This window comes from Scardinius erythrophthalmus, assembly GCF_964197995.2.
Source record: "Scardinius erythrophthalmus genome assembly, chromosome: 21".
NCBI lineage: Eukaryota > Metazoa > Chordata > Actinopteri > Cypriniformes > Leuciscidae > Scardinius > Scardinius erythrophthalmus.
In genome coordinates this window covers 20,295,984-20,310,004 of record NC_138241.1, presented here as the reverse complement: position 1 = coordinate 20,310,004, position 14,021 = coordinate 20,295,984, and the positions used below count along the sequence as shown (strand labels likewise).

The window sequence follows — 14,021 nt, the reverse complement described above, 5'->3', positions numbered from 1 at the left end:
GCAACGTTCTGGCATCTCGCGTGTTTGGTATCCGCTATTCAGACAAAATAGTGTTTTGCTTATGATTGGAAAGGCTGCTTCACAGAGCGTGCTCTTGCAGTGTTGCCATTACATCTTAAGCGTTTTTGGGCTTTGAGTTTAAGTTTGGCTCATAAAGCGATCAAGTTTACGGAGTTATTAAAGTGAGCAGGTGCAGGTCGTGATATTTTGGTATTATTGTCCGCATAAAGCATTTGGATGTATTTAGGTTTATTGCTTGCTTGTTCGTATTCGCTGTTTTTATAGCAAGATCTGGCAACACTTTTTTTTTTTTTTTTTTTCGAATAGCATCCATATTGAAATTAAATTAGATTTGTCAGAGGTCCGCTGAGTTTGCTGAAAAACAGGTTTTACTAAGGTTGTGTGAGAAAAACACAGACACGGCAGATTCGGACAGGATTAAAATCATAAAGTACACCTGTGAAACACAAATTTCTCCAACATCCACCATGAATACGTCCCATCCGAATAGGGCTAATGTAGCAAATTTGCATAACGCCAGCCTATGGTCTTCATTGGTTGCCCGCGAACGACGTCTACTTTGACCCGTCCTCAAACGCTGTTGTTGTAACCGAGGCCTGGACGAGTTTGGTTGTCATGTCGAGAATGTCGAGAGCTGTTTTCTGCAAATCCACTTTGCATGCACATAAAAACGATGAAGTCTCACACTGGAATTGATACTGAAATTAATGATATTAAAATGTATTTTGACCTTGGATGCATGCAGACCTATTGTATGAGACCTAGACTGAGAATTAGAAACCTTTAAAATAGCATAATAGGGGCACTTTAAGTTAATGTTTTTAAAGTTCAATAATTTAACACATTCACACGGTTCTCTGATGTCAGTTAATGGTCACATGACATGCAGTTAAACAAATAAAATATTTATTTTTTTAGTAATATTTTGATTTGTTTTCATTTACAATAAATGTTTTTTTTATTATGAATTGATTAATAGATTGTCATTAACTCACAAACCCCCTGTAGTTCCCTCATATTGAATGAAATTTATAATTGCAAGTATTACAATTGCGTAGGTAAAATAAAATTATTTAAAAGGAATATTTTTAATATATATTTAATATCTTATGTTGTTTTCCTTCTCAGGTACATTTTTCTTGTTTTAAGGATGTTTAGGCATTTTTACTGCAAATTTTTTTATTTCAGATTTTATTTTTTTAATTTTTACAAATTCTTCCATATTTGTGTAAATAAATATGATTTCCCACATTATCAATCCAAAACTAGTGGAAATTGTGTGAAATCAAATGAAATACCCACAATCCCATGCCACTACGATTCAGGCCATGAATAAAATTCTAGCTTTATATATGTATAACTGTTTTCTTTTGCATTGATTGAATTTACATTTGAGGTAATTTTCTGTTGCAGTGCTTTGACTTAGAGTCCTATCTGCAGCTGAACTGTGAGAGAGGAACGTGGAGATGTCCTGTATGCAAGTACGTGGCAAATCACTATAATAATTGTTTTAGGCAGCCAAATAAATATGATACGCTGTTCTTCTTGGCTGCATTTTTTATATGTTTCTGTCTGTCCCCAGTAAAACAGCATTATTGGAAGGGCTAGAAGTGGATCAGTACATGTGGGGAATTCTCAATGCGATTCAAAAGTAAGTTTATTAGTCACACATTGGGTCCCACAATTTTTCAGAGAAGTCCTATTAAATGCACTTGAGATATGATTGTTAAATTATAAACATCCTGTTATTTACAGTCATGAATGTGGTTTCATTCTTGCAGTTCGGAGTTTGAAGAGGTCACCATCGACCCTACGTGTAGTTGGAGGCCGGTGGCCATTAAGTCAGACATTCATATAAAGGAGGACCCAGATGGGCCTCTGGCCAAGCGTTTTAAAACCATGAGTCCCAGTCAAATGATCATGCCTAATGTGATGGATATGATCGCCCAGCTGGGTCCCGGCCCTTCACCCTACACCCCCCTACACCCTCAGCATGGAGGAAACAATGGCGAATATGGGGGGCAAGGTAGAGGTCAGCATCCGATCAGACTCTCTGCTCTTTCCACTCTGTCCATCTCATAAACTAGTCCTTAGTGTTTTACAAGCTTCATTGTTTAGGTACGCTTCATTTTTTTTCCTTCAGTCGTAACAGTCAGAAGAACTTACGCCTGCGAACTTTTAACAGGCTGATTTGCCGTCCAAGCTGTCTAAATCTATCTAACTCTTTGTGCTTCTGAGGTCATCGCTCCTTATTGCTGTTTCTCTGTTTTGTGCATCAGGCAATAGTTACCAGGGCCATGGAAACTTTGACTTCTCCCACAGTAACTCTGGTGGCGGAGCTCCCATGAATGACTTCATGCATGGACCTCAGCTCTCACATCCACCAGACGTGCCCAGCAGCCTCATGGCCCCTGACAAGCCTCTCGCCCACGGCATGCCCGACTCGGTAAATCACTTCAAGCAACAAGCACTGATGTTTGAGACATGGTTTTTAAACCTGGGGACAAAAGTTAAAGACTCCCGCACAGTCTCTTTTAAAGATTGATATTAGTCACACATCCAACAATACTAGAGTAAAAATTACAATTTAAAAAATAAGTGGCTGATGCCTTAATTAAAAGGAGTAGAAGGATCAGGAATACATACAACCGGCACATCCGGGAACTTAACTGTCAATTTTGTAACCGCCCCTCTTTAGGGGAAAACAAGCCAGACTTCCCATAGACTTCAATACAAAATAGCGGCACAAAACAAGGTCCGTACACAGCCGGCAGACGTGTATAACTTCAGAAATCACTTAGATGAAATATGTCGAGTAATTATATGTCCACCCTGCCTTCCATAGAGCGTGAACGATACATTTATAAACTTAATTTGGGCAACTTAAAAACATATCCCGTTTCATTCTACCAGCGTCAAATTGGCCTATCAACCCCACCCAGTGGTTTACCCGGACATTTACTCGTACCTCATCGAGTCACCAGGTAGCCAGTGAATGATTTTACTACGGTTTTAAGACGTAAACATCTTTAAATGTATAATATTGTGTCTTTATATTTAGAGTAGCCACTGAGTGCACTTTTCTGTCCAGCTATACAACTAGCCTGATTTAGCTTTCGATAGCATCATCCGTAATTCATGATATTTCCATAACAGCAAGATATTGATGATGATGGCAGGCAGAGATGGGCATAAATACATGGAAATGTATTTAAAATAAAATAAAAAATACTGTGTGGAAAAATAATTAAATACAAATACATAATAGGGGTAGCCTACTGTGTGAAAAAAAATGTTTAAATACAAATTACATGTTTGTAAGGGTTAGTACACGTCCTCAATCCGATACTGTGTATGGCGCTCGCCGGATTGTTTTCCCCTAAAAGTGGGCGTGAACCTTTTCAGAGACGTTCTATGACACTACGCCGGTTGTATGTATAGGCATCTATTTATTTTGAAGAATGTTTGTAACCAAACAGATGTGGGGCACCATTGACTTACATAATATATATATTTTTCCATGCTATGAAAGTCAATGTTGCCCCACAACTGTTTAGTTACCCATGTTCTTCAAAATATCTTCTTTTGTGTTCAGCAGAACAAAAAAAATGTATACAGGTTTGGAACAATTTGAGGGTGAGTAAATGATGACAGAATTTGTATTTTGGAGTGAACTGTCCCTTTAAAGGTGGTATCAGTGATTTCAGGCCCAAAAATATTTTTATTTTTTTTCCTAACGATCCGCTAGCTGCCCGCCCCATAAGCATGCCGTCAAAAAAACGCATCTCTGTAGGCAGCCTAGGCTCTGAGATCTGCACACAAGAACAATTGGTTTAGCCAAACACTCAAAACCAAAACAAATAGTGTTCCAACCAATCACCGACAGGGGGAGCGTGTTGTGAGGTTTTGAGCCAGCTTTTTCTTCAGCTCTGACTTTGCGTGCAGCCGTGCACGAGCACAAAACCTCACAACACCCTCCCCCTGTCGGTGATTGGTTGGAACACTATTTGTTTTGGTTTTGAGTGTTTGGCTAAACCAATTGTTTTTGTGTGCAGATCTCAGAGCCTAGGCTGCCTACAGAGATGCGGTTTTTTGACGGCATGCTTATGGGGCGGGCAGCTAGCGGATCATTAGGAAAAAAATAAAATATATTTTTGGGCCTGAAATCACTGATACCACCTTTAACATGAGGCAAGTCCCACATTCGTAACATAAATAGTGCAAACCTTCTTTAGCTTAAAACATACAAAACTGCATGACACTAATTTTGGGATTAATCACAACAGTCTTGTTACACTGTGAGCAATGTTCTTGTGATTAATAAATCTGCAGGTCTCTGTTTTTTGTGTTGATTTCAAACTCGAAAAAAAAAGCCCCCCAAAATACCTAAATTAACCATTTCCTCTTAGTATTAAACTATATATAGAATTTGGTTTTGCACAGTCAAACACAGTATTTCTAAGTCTGCACCATCATTTGATAGTGTGTGAACCGCAAACAGCACATGCACACTAGAAAGTTTCATCTAGTGTCTACGCTATTTCTCCCCAAAACTTATGAGTGATAAAAATGTCTTTAAATAGTTTAACTTTTACCAAACATCTGAAAATGTCATTTTGCAAATCATCTGAGTTTAATTGAAGGTGTATGTGCTCTGGAATCATCTGCATGGCACTTGTCTTGCTCTCGATCTGACTATGGCCGCCACTCAAGCTCCCTCAGTCTCATCGCTCCTCTTTCCTCCCTCTGCAGATGCCCCATCCTGTGAGCGCTGATCAATCCCATGTTTCCATGCAGCCAGGCATGCATGCGTCCCCCCACCCCAACAGCCAATCAGCTCAGCCATTGCATCACAGCGGCCCCCCATCCTCCCAGCCCCCACGCCAGCCCCCGCCCCCACAGCAGCCAGGCCAAAACAGTCACCCACATGCCGACATGACCTTCAACCCTGCCTCTGATGGGCAGCCAGGTGGCCAGGGACCTGCAGACATGCCCGAGCCTTCTCTGGATGTGAGTATACACACCAATGGTTGTTTATTTTACGCTTCTTTCATTTCTGCTGCTAACATTACTCGCACAATCATGTTATCATCACGCTTTTCTTATGGTCCAAAGCTCTGAGCGTCTCCAATTCTGATTGAAGGATTCAGATTATAAGTTAAAGGTAGCGTAGGCAATTTTCGGAGAGGCTAGTAATAGCGAGCTAGCTTTGAAAGCATAAGATCCCACCCTCCCTTCAGAGCATCTCCAAAGCCACGCCTCCTCCAAAACAAATAAACACGTACAGCAGAGAGCAAACAAAAGCGTCACGTGAGATGGCGTTAAACTACCACGTGTCTCAAAGCACATAATGTTACAATAATAAACATAAACAACTTAAAGAGCACTGGCCTGTATCACCTGACTGCAGCAGATTCATTTCTGCGTTGACAGTGCTGTCATTGAAATTCGAGTGACGAACTGCTTTGAGTATAACGTCACAGGTTTCCATCTCTTCCAAATGACAGTAGTTATGGCATGAATGCAGCATAAGCACTTTATTTTGGTTCTAGTTAAACTTTAAAAGGTGGCTGCTGTTTCGGTTGTGGTGCTCTGTGACTGACGTCTGTCTAACTCTGCATAGCATTAAACGTGCTGACGACGTGTGATGTCTGCGCGAGCAGGGACTGAATGCAATGATTGGACAAACATTTGATGGTCCTATGCCTTCCACAGACAATATATATACATTTAGACCACTTAGCGATTGCCATCAGGCTGTGAAGAGACTTTCAACCAGCATAACAAAAAATGTTTCTGGAACAAATCACCCACCCTGCCTTTAAGCTCAAACTACAGCATTTTGAGGCATAATATTGATAACCGCAAAAATACATTTCCACTTGTCTTTCAAAAATCTGGGTTACAGTGAAACATGTTAACCTTTTTCTGTGCAGTTATATCTAATTTCCAACTTTTTTGTTTTGACAACTTAATGCCATAAACGGTTTAAACAGTTTTACAGTTCAAATAATACATAACTTTTAACAGACATAATTTGTCTTAAAATGATCTGCAAATTGTCAGCTTATTTCTGCTTGTAAATCCTCACCTATTCACTTCCATTCTCACTTTGACTTTGGTTTTAACTTTTTTCAAGGGATGAGTTGTTGTTTTTTTTACGCCACCAATGCTGTCGATTGAGCTTAACTTGTATTGAGCCCAGTATATTCCCATTAAGGTTCTTTTTGCAAGATTGTAACGTAAATGTGTGTCTGTCTGTCTCCCGTCGCAGCTCCTGCCAGAACTGGCAAACCCAGACGAGCTGCTGTCATACCTAGACCCTCCGGACCTCCCAAGCAGCAGCAATGACGATCTGCTTTCCCTCTTTGAGAACAACTGACTTCTTTCAGTCGGCCTTTTGGAGAGGGCCTAATTTGTTTGGCTGTCAGGAATCGAGAGGCACCTGAAGACTGACTCTGTACTTTACAAACAGGAAACAGCCATCCTTTTGCCTCTTCCTCGTGTAAATATCTCACTCTTTTACAAGCAACCTTTTCCACACATATAAGGCAGCCATGTTGGTTGGCACTAAAGTGATATCTTTCAATACTAATGGAAATACATGTGCAGCTATAATCAGTTCATATGAATACGTCACACAGAACTATGTGTGTGCTCACTAGGAAAGTATTGTAGCATTTTTAATTCAGATTTTTTTCCTTTTGTGAAAAGAAGACCTGAATAGAAAAATATATATATATATATATTTCTTCCTGTACCGGCCTCTGTGTGTCCGCAATCTCTTGAAGGTTTGTTCTTCCAAGCTATACCACCACGGCTTCCCAAATCCTCATCAGCTGGATGTCCACACTGTTTTTTTTTTGTTTTTTTTTGTCCATCTCCCTTGAAAAAGCACAAGAGAATGCGTCAAACTGCACCTGGAAGCCTGTAAAGGAGACAACAAAAGGGAAGAAAGCTTATCTCGCAATCACCAGAATGATCTAACCCTCCCATCCCAGAGACTAACGATGGGAGTTTTGCAAAAGTCCTCCAAACACTCCCAAACTCTCACGCCACAGGACACGAGAATGTGTCCTGTTCTGGTACACCGCGCAGCTTTGCACCTCATTTTGTAATGTGATTCATATGTCCAGCACCTTCAGACATATGCATCATGTTCTAAACAAATGCTTGAGGGCATCACGGCATGCATTCTTTTCCTGCTCGAGACAGAATAGCAAACATTTCAGCACTGTACCATATCATTGTGCATCTTCGACAGACTGTTCCTCCTCCCGCAACGTCCTGTGGATTTTCCACTCTAGCGGTCACAGTGCAAGAAGAAAGCAATTCACATTTCAAAGGGTAGTCAGTCTTGTGTCATCTGTCTTCTCTGTGAGTTCTCTTCATGCATGAGGCTTGGTCGTCGTAGGCCCTTGATGTTTGTACACCTTTTCTGACAAACCTCATACAATGTTGAAACATTCACTGTTGCCAATCGCCCCTTATTTTAGTGATTTTTTTTTTTTTCTGTTTTTATTTAGCCTTTTATTCATGAACTGTCATGTTAAAGTTTTATTTTATAATGCACAATATATTGTTCATATAATTTGTTTCTGTTGTTACAATTGTACAAAAATATGTACATTTATCACAAGATGTCCATGGAATACCAAAGTTATGCACCCTGATTTGAAAAGGTGGCCCAAACCTATTTTTGACAAGCCCATTTTCAAATTTTTACCCATAGAATTTGATCTAATGTGTAATTTGTCCCACTTTTATCATTTTGTTTACATGTAAAATCATAGTTATTATACAACAAACAATGAAGAAAGTGTTTTTAGAATATGTTCTATATTTATAGATTTTACTTTTTAAATTCAATTATATAATTAAGCTATACATTATCTCAATACCCATAAATGCATTAGCCAGTGCATACAATTATTACAGCAACTGTACATTTCAGTAAAACTTTTGTAACAGCAGCTCAGTGAAGGCTAACAATGTCCATGTATACAAGATGGATTTTTTTCAAATGAATTTTTTGTTTGTTTGTTTTTAAATTAAAACAGCCCACTCAAATAATTGTCAGTATTTATGATATTTGTAATAATGACATTTCCATGATACTGATGTTACTCAAAGACTGTTGAAGAAGGCTGGCATCTGAATACTGTTTGGGATGTGTTTTGTTGTTAAAACATCACCATTTGAAACATGTTTCCATTTTAAGTTATTTTTTTATGAATTGCAATATTAGTTTTTAGATTTTTTTTTCTGTTCTTCTTGGTGTAGAATTATGTAAAAAAGCAAAAAAAAAAAAAAAAAAAAAAGAAGAAAAAAAAAGCTGTTTGTCAGTGACAATTGAAATACTTAGAACTCCAACAGGAAAAGTGGGTTCAAGTTCTATAGCGTTTGTCTGTAGTTCACTTGTATATCCTTTTTCAAAGATGCACTGCCACATATTCGTTCCCACTTTGTAGACACAAATAGGCATAAACTGAACTTTAAGACTCCTAAAGTTGTCGGCTCTGAGCTGTCACATGCTGTCGATGTACAGTCGTTGGAGAGACAATGGGCGCTGAGGCACGAACAGAAGGGGTTGAACGAATTAGACTGTGTTCACTACTTGGCCACAGGTGAGGGTTCAGAGAGAGTCGAAGGAAAAAAAAAGGGGGAAGGGGCACATTAGGGATGCATGTACATATGTAAATGATAAATAGAGACACGTTAACAGAAATGTATTCATTTTCCCCAGGGGAATGTGCATTGTGTATTTAGAATTTGTAAAGCTTGCATCCTCCCATCAGAATCTAAATTGGGTAAAATGAATCTGTGTTTGTTAGCGTCTGTGGAACCTCTAAGCATTTGTTCACTTTTTGTAAAATATTCATCCCACTTGACTGAGGAATTTGGGGAGGGGATAAAAAGAGACACATTTGTTTTACATTTGTGTAATATTTAGCTTATGTGTATTGCTCCATTTCTTGTGTACTTAATAAGGTGCTAGAGAAGATAATGAAGAAAGTCCTTGGGATATCATTTGGACAACAGGGAACATGGGTCCAGGAGCGGTTCCAAAAGATTGTAACCAAAATCCAGAGTTTGTAAAATTTTGATATCATGATCAGGAAAATTCAAAACAAAAATGAGGTACAATCTAAAGTGATTGGCACCAAATGTTGCAGTTGTCTTTGCTTGTACATTCTGTTGTACAATCATTTCATATTCTAAACTGGTCAGAGGAAAAAAAACAACAAAAAACTAATTGTGATTTTTAGTCTTGCAAAACTGTATGTAGTTAGATGCTGTGACATCCTAATATTTATCTAATAAATATGTATTCAGATGAAACAACCTTGCAGTGTTTCTGAGGTTTCATTTGGTGTGCATTCATAGCTGTGAAAACCACAGGCTTTACAGTTACTGCAAGAAAACAACCACAAAGAACAAAGCAAGCAGAGTTTGTAACCACAGGGAGGCAAACGTTTCCTATGGATTAAAAGGCTTCTTCTCCCGTCTTAAAGCAGGTTCAACAGAAAAGTTCTGTTCAGAGACAGTTATGCAGATTACACTCAGTTATCCCAGTAGATAGCTACAGGGGAGTTACTCTTTGAATCATTCACTAAATCAATTCTTTATAATAATAATAAAATAAAAAAATATACCCGTATCATGGTAGTTGAACAAACTCAGGGTTACAGGATTAGTTTCAAGTTGCAAAACCAAGCCAATCCAATCAGGCTTTGTTGGTACCATGACGCTGACCATCAACTTTCTATGTCAACTCAGGCTTTGATCCTGAGATCCTTTATAGCTTTATCTATTGATTCTAACGCTTATTTATATTACTTTCATATTAAAACGGAGTGTTTATATAATAATTGATCAAATAAAATTATACATGTGTAATGGATTAAAATGATGCTGTCATTACTCACCCTCGTGTCGTTCCAAGATGTCGTTCGTCATCGGGACACTAATGAAGATCTTTTTGATGAAATCTGAGAGCTTTCTGTCCCTCCGTTGACAGCTACGCAACTGACACATTGACACTTCAAAAAGTTAATAAAGAGGTTGTAAAACTAATCCATATGAATTGAGCGGTTTAGTCCATATTTTCTGAAGAGACTCAATCGCTTTATATGATGAACAGATTTAATTTAGGCTTTTATTCAAATATAAATCTTGATCAGTGAACATAGTAGAAGCTCAACCAAACTGCTTGCCAAGAACAAACCTCTTGCGGAGCTGCATAACACAAGACCTCATTGGTTCTCGCATGTCAAGCAAGCATGCTTGAGCTTCTGTTTACCACAACTGATGTGCGAGTTGATGAATGTGTTTATATGTGAATAAAAGCCTAAATTCAATCTGTTCATCTTATAAAGTGATCGTGTCTCTTCAGAAAAATTGGACTAAACCGCTCAATTCATTCAATTCACTTTGAAGGCAAGGCAGGTAAACATTTAACAGGAGAGTTTAGAGAGCTTGGAAATCAGCGAGAATGATTCGTTCACTGAAAAGATTAATTCAAAAACAATGATTCGTTAACGAGCAGTGCAATGTCAAAGTCGAATCTTGCATTAAGGGCTAAGTAAACTAAACTTTGATAAACTAGCCAACAATAATGGTTAAATATAGGCCTATGGCTTTTCTCGTAATCACAACGTATGTGATTAGACTAGCGCGGAGAAAAATAACATAACAATGTGAACAGTTTACATATGAATATTGATGACCCCAAAGAGCTTGAAAAGTAGGCTAATCGAATCAAAATGATATACAGTACTTCTGTCGACTCGTCAGACCACATGGTGTCGCTGTTGATTTTAACTTGACAATATAATGGCTCTCTTTGCTTTGACCATAGAAGAACATGTTACTGTCACATGACTGTGGCTAAACCTTGAACGCTGATTATTGCATCTATTCGTTGATGGGTTTACAACACCACAGCAAGAATGTTACAACTGAAAAATCGTTTGAAATATTGCTCTGTCGCAATCGCTGCGAACCGACTGGTCTCAGGGCCGATGAAGAACCCTATCGTGTTTATGGACATTGCAGCTGACGGCGAGTCCATTGGAAGAATTATTATTGAGGCAAGTCATGATTTATTGAAGCTGAACAATACATAAAAAGATAGTTATTTGTCATGTAACATTAATGCGTGAAACAGAGACTGAGAAGTCGAAATTAATATAAAAGTTTATGGTGCAATGAAAAGAGTGAGGGAAAATGAAACGAATATGTTTTTATCAGCAGTTGTTTCTGTCCTTAATATGGCACATTTTATAAATAATCGTGCACACTTTATTTTAAGATGTCCGTTTTACAGTGTAGAATTACCTACGGGTTAGGGTGTATTTTAGGGTTAGTTGCATGTAATTATGCACAATTTACAAATAGATAAACTACATGTAACGTGTAAGAGGGACACTGTAAAATAAAGTGTTACAATGATCTTATTATTAAACATATTGTCAATAATAATAATTGTTGTTGTTGTTGTTAAATACTCTAAATGCCGGTTTTCATGTGTATTTGCAGCTATATGCTGACGCTGTACCCAAAACGGCTGGTAAGCAAACATGGGTTTCATAAAAATAATGATTTTAACTAATTCATATAGAATGTATAGGTCCCATCAAAAAAATACAAATGAAAATGTACAATGTAAACTATATACAATATATAATGTACAATAGTTGATTAAACAAAAGCAAAATTCCACAATGTTATATAATAGATCAGTTCTCATGGTTCTTGTCTTTCAGCAAACTTCCGGGCCCTCTGTACAGGAGAGTATGGCTTTGGATACAAGGGTTCAGATTTCCACAGAATCATCCCTGAGTTCATGTGTCAGGTAACTATTAGTGCTACTGATCATTTGTCTGATTTTTTTTATATATCATCTTAAAATGTCATATCTCTCTACATGTTTTTTATTGGTTATGAGTTATATGTTTTGATCATAAGTCTGTCTAATTATTGATGTTTTGCTGACAGGGTGGAGATTTCACAAATCATAATGGCACTGGTGGAAAGTCTATTTATGGAAAGAAATTTAGCGATGAGAATTTCAAGCTGAAGCACACTGGACCAGGTGATGTCACTACTGTACTGTCACAAAATTTGGGGGAATTTGTAAAAATAATCAAATGTAAAATGTGGTCTGAGGTTACTATAGTCACACTGGTAGCTGATCCCAGAATATTTAATAATGCAATGAAAACTTTATGAATGGAGGACAGTCCAATTCTATGGAGATCCAACGTCTGTTCAGCTAGACATGGCATCCTCTGGGATCTGATTCAGCACAATTTCATCATTATGAGCCTGTCAGAATGTGCAAAAAAAAACTGCATGTGCACATCTGTTTAAAGCCACGAGGTGGTGGTAAGGATCCCTCAGTTGCAGAAACAGATTTTGTAATCTTCCAACAAATGACCTACTTTCTAAGCAGGTCAAAGCCAGCAAATTGTAGTGCATTTTTGGTGCCAGGGGGATCCTACACCAGCACACCATCTTGATGGATTAATATGGGCAAATAGTGTTGGGTTGTGTAATACATGACTGGATGTAATTGTAGTAGAGAGCCGTAACTTACCCAACCCAGATGTTGTCTTTCATCCAGAACCCCCTGCTGCTTTTCAAACTCTTTTTTTCTTATTCCTTGTTTTTTATTGTGGAACTGTTGATTGTTAGATTTTCCCTCAATCTCTATATCATTAAATTATTTAAAGTGACAAATTTGCTTATATAAAGCATGCAGTAGGTGGTCTGATTCTCTCTCTTTCTCGTGTAGGTGTTCTGTCTATGGCAAACTCTGGGCCCAACACAAATGGATCCCAGTTTTTCATCTGCACTGCGAAAACAGAATGGTATGCTGGTGGAGGGGTGATTTAATTATTTCCCATCCCAAGTGTTTTCATTTTTTGGGGGGGGATTGATGTTCCTGACGTTCTCTTTTAGGCTCGACGGCAAGCATGTTGTGTTCGGGCAGGTCAAAGGTGGTATGGACACAGTCTCTCTTATGGAGTCCTATGGCTTACATGATGGAGGAACTGTAAAAAAGATTGTCATTACAGACTGTGGAGAACTCAAGTAACCCGGGAAACATCTGTTCATTTTAATATGATCAAACTTTTTCATGACTGAAACTGCTTAATGCTTGTGTTTTGAAAAGAAATTCTATATTTTTTTTCTACATTTATGTTACCTACCTACTTATTGCCATTTTAATTTGTCAGTCTGTGGATTCATTAAGGTGTTTTATGCTTGCTAAGTAAGCAAAAGACTCAGTAAGTATGGTTATTACTTACCCCTAGACAAAAATCTTGCTTATGGGTCAAATACCATGGGCCATGAGCAAATTTATACTGTTAAAGCCATTTTATAAAGGCTATATGGAGATTGTTTATCTTCTGAAAGCTATGCCAGAGAAACCCCAAGAGGTATTTTAAGTAAATAAATGCACATGAAACTGGTTTTGACATATGGAATTTCTTCCAGGATATTTGCATCCTGTGCCCATTTCTTTCTTTTTTTTTTTTAATGACTCAAGGCTGTTTTCCAGATGAGGGCCGACTACAACTGTAGCAGTATATCTAGTTGCGTGGCATGCTTTTTAAATCTTCCCGAGAATGATCCCAAACCTTTTTTTAGACTCCATCCAGCGACAAGATTTCCTGTCCCCCTAAAGCAGGATATGACATCCTGTTTGGCTACGAATCAGTGGCTATCTCCACCTTCAACGTTAAACTTTCAGCAAGAATCTTCTGAACATGTTAATACAATAGTTGTGGAGACACTTGGGAATACGAGTTTGTCAGATGTATTCCATTATAACTGCAGCCAGCTGACATCCACATACCCTGAAATGAAAATGAGCAGTTCGTTTTAGACGGTGTGTAGGTGTAGCTTATCACAGTAATGTCTTATGAAAGTAAATTATGAACCTTTGTGGAGACCAGTGCTCTCTCCTAAATGAAACCATATGGGGTCTG

General features: G+C 38.1%; 2 protein-coding genes across 7 annotated transcripts in view; both read left to right on the top strand.

The window, feature by feature from the left end:
* The window catches only part of zmiz1a (zinc finger, MIZ-type containing 1a), a 137,385-nt gene extending 128,027 nt beyond the window's left edge, over nucleotides 1-9,358 (top strand). For all 6 annotated transcript variants that reach the window (XM_081351876.1, XM_081351874.1, XM_081351875.1 and 3 more), the window contains 6 exons: nucleotides 1,435-1,502; nucleotides 1,604-1,672; nucleotides 1,803-2,053; nucleotides 2,301-2,467; nucleotides 4,774-5,031; nucleotides 6,296-9,358. In XM_081351876.1, coding sequence (XP_081208002.1) covers nucleotides 1,435-1,502; nucleotides 1,604-1,672; nucleotides 1,803-2,053; nucleotides 2,301-2,467; nucleotides 4,774-5,031; nucleotides 6,296-6,403 — 921 coding nt within the window. In that variant the 3' untranslated portion in view covers nucleotides 6,404-9,358. The remainder of the gene's footprint in view (nucleotides 1-1,434; nucleotides 1,503-1,603; nucleotides 1,673-1,802; nucleotides 2,054-2,300; nucleotides 2,468-4,773; nucleotides 5,032-6,295) is intronic.
* A 1,511-nt stretch (nucleotides 9,359-10,869) lies between these two features.
* On the top strand, nucleotides 10,870-13,501 carry ppifa (peptidylprolyl isomerase Fa). The gene is made up of 6 exons (XM_081350949.1): nucleotides 10,870-11,114; nucleotides 11,563-11,593; nucleotides 11,790-11,878; nucleotides 12,022-12,118; nucleotides 12,821-12,896; nucleotides 12,988-13,501. The coding sequence occupies exons 1-6, from the start codon at nucleotides 10,974-10,976 to the stop codon at nucleotides 13,121-13,123; spliced, it is 570 nt and encodes a 189-aa protein (XP_081207075.1). The 5' UTR covers nucleotides 10,870-10,973; the 3' UTR covers nucleotides 13,124-13,501.
* Nucleotides 13,502-14,021: the final 520 nt, after the last annotated feature.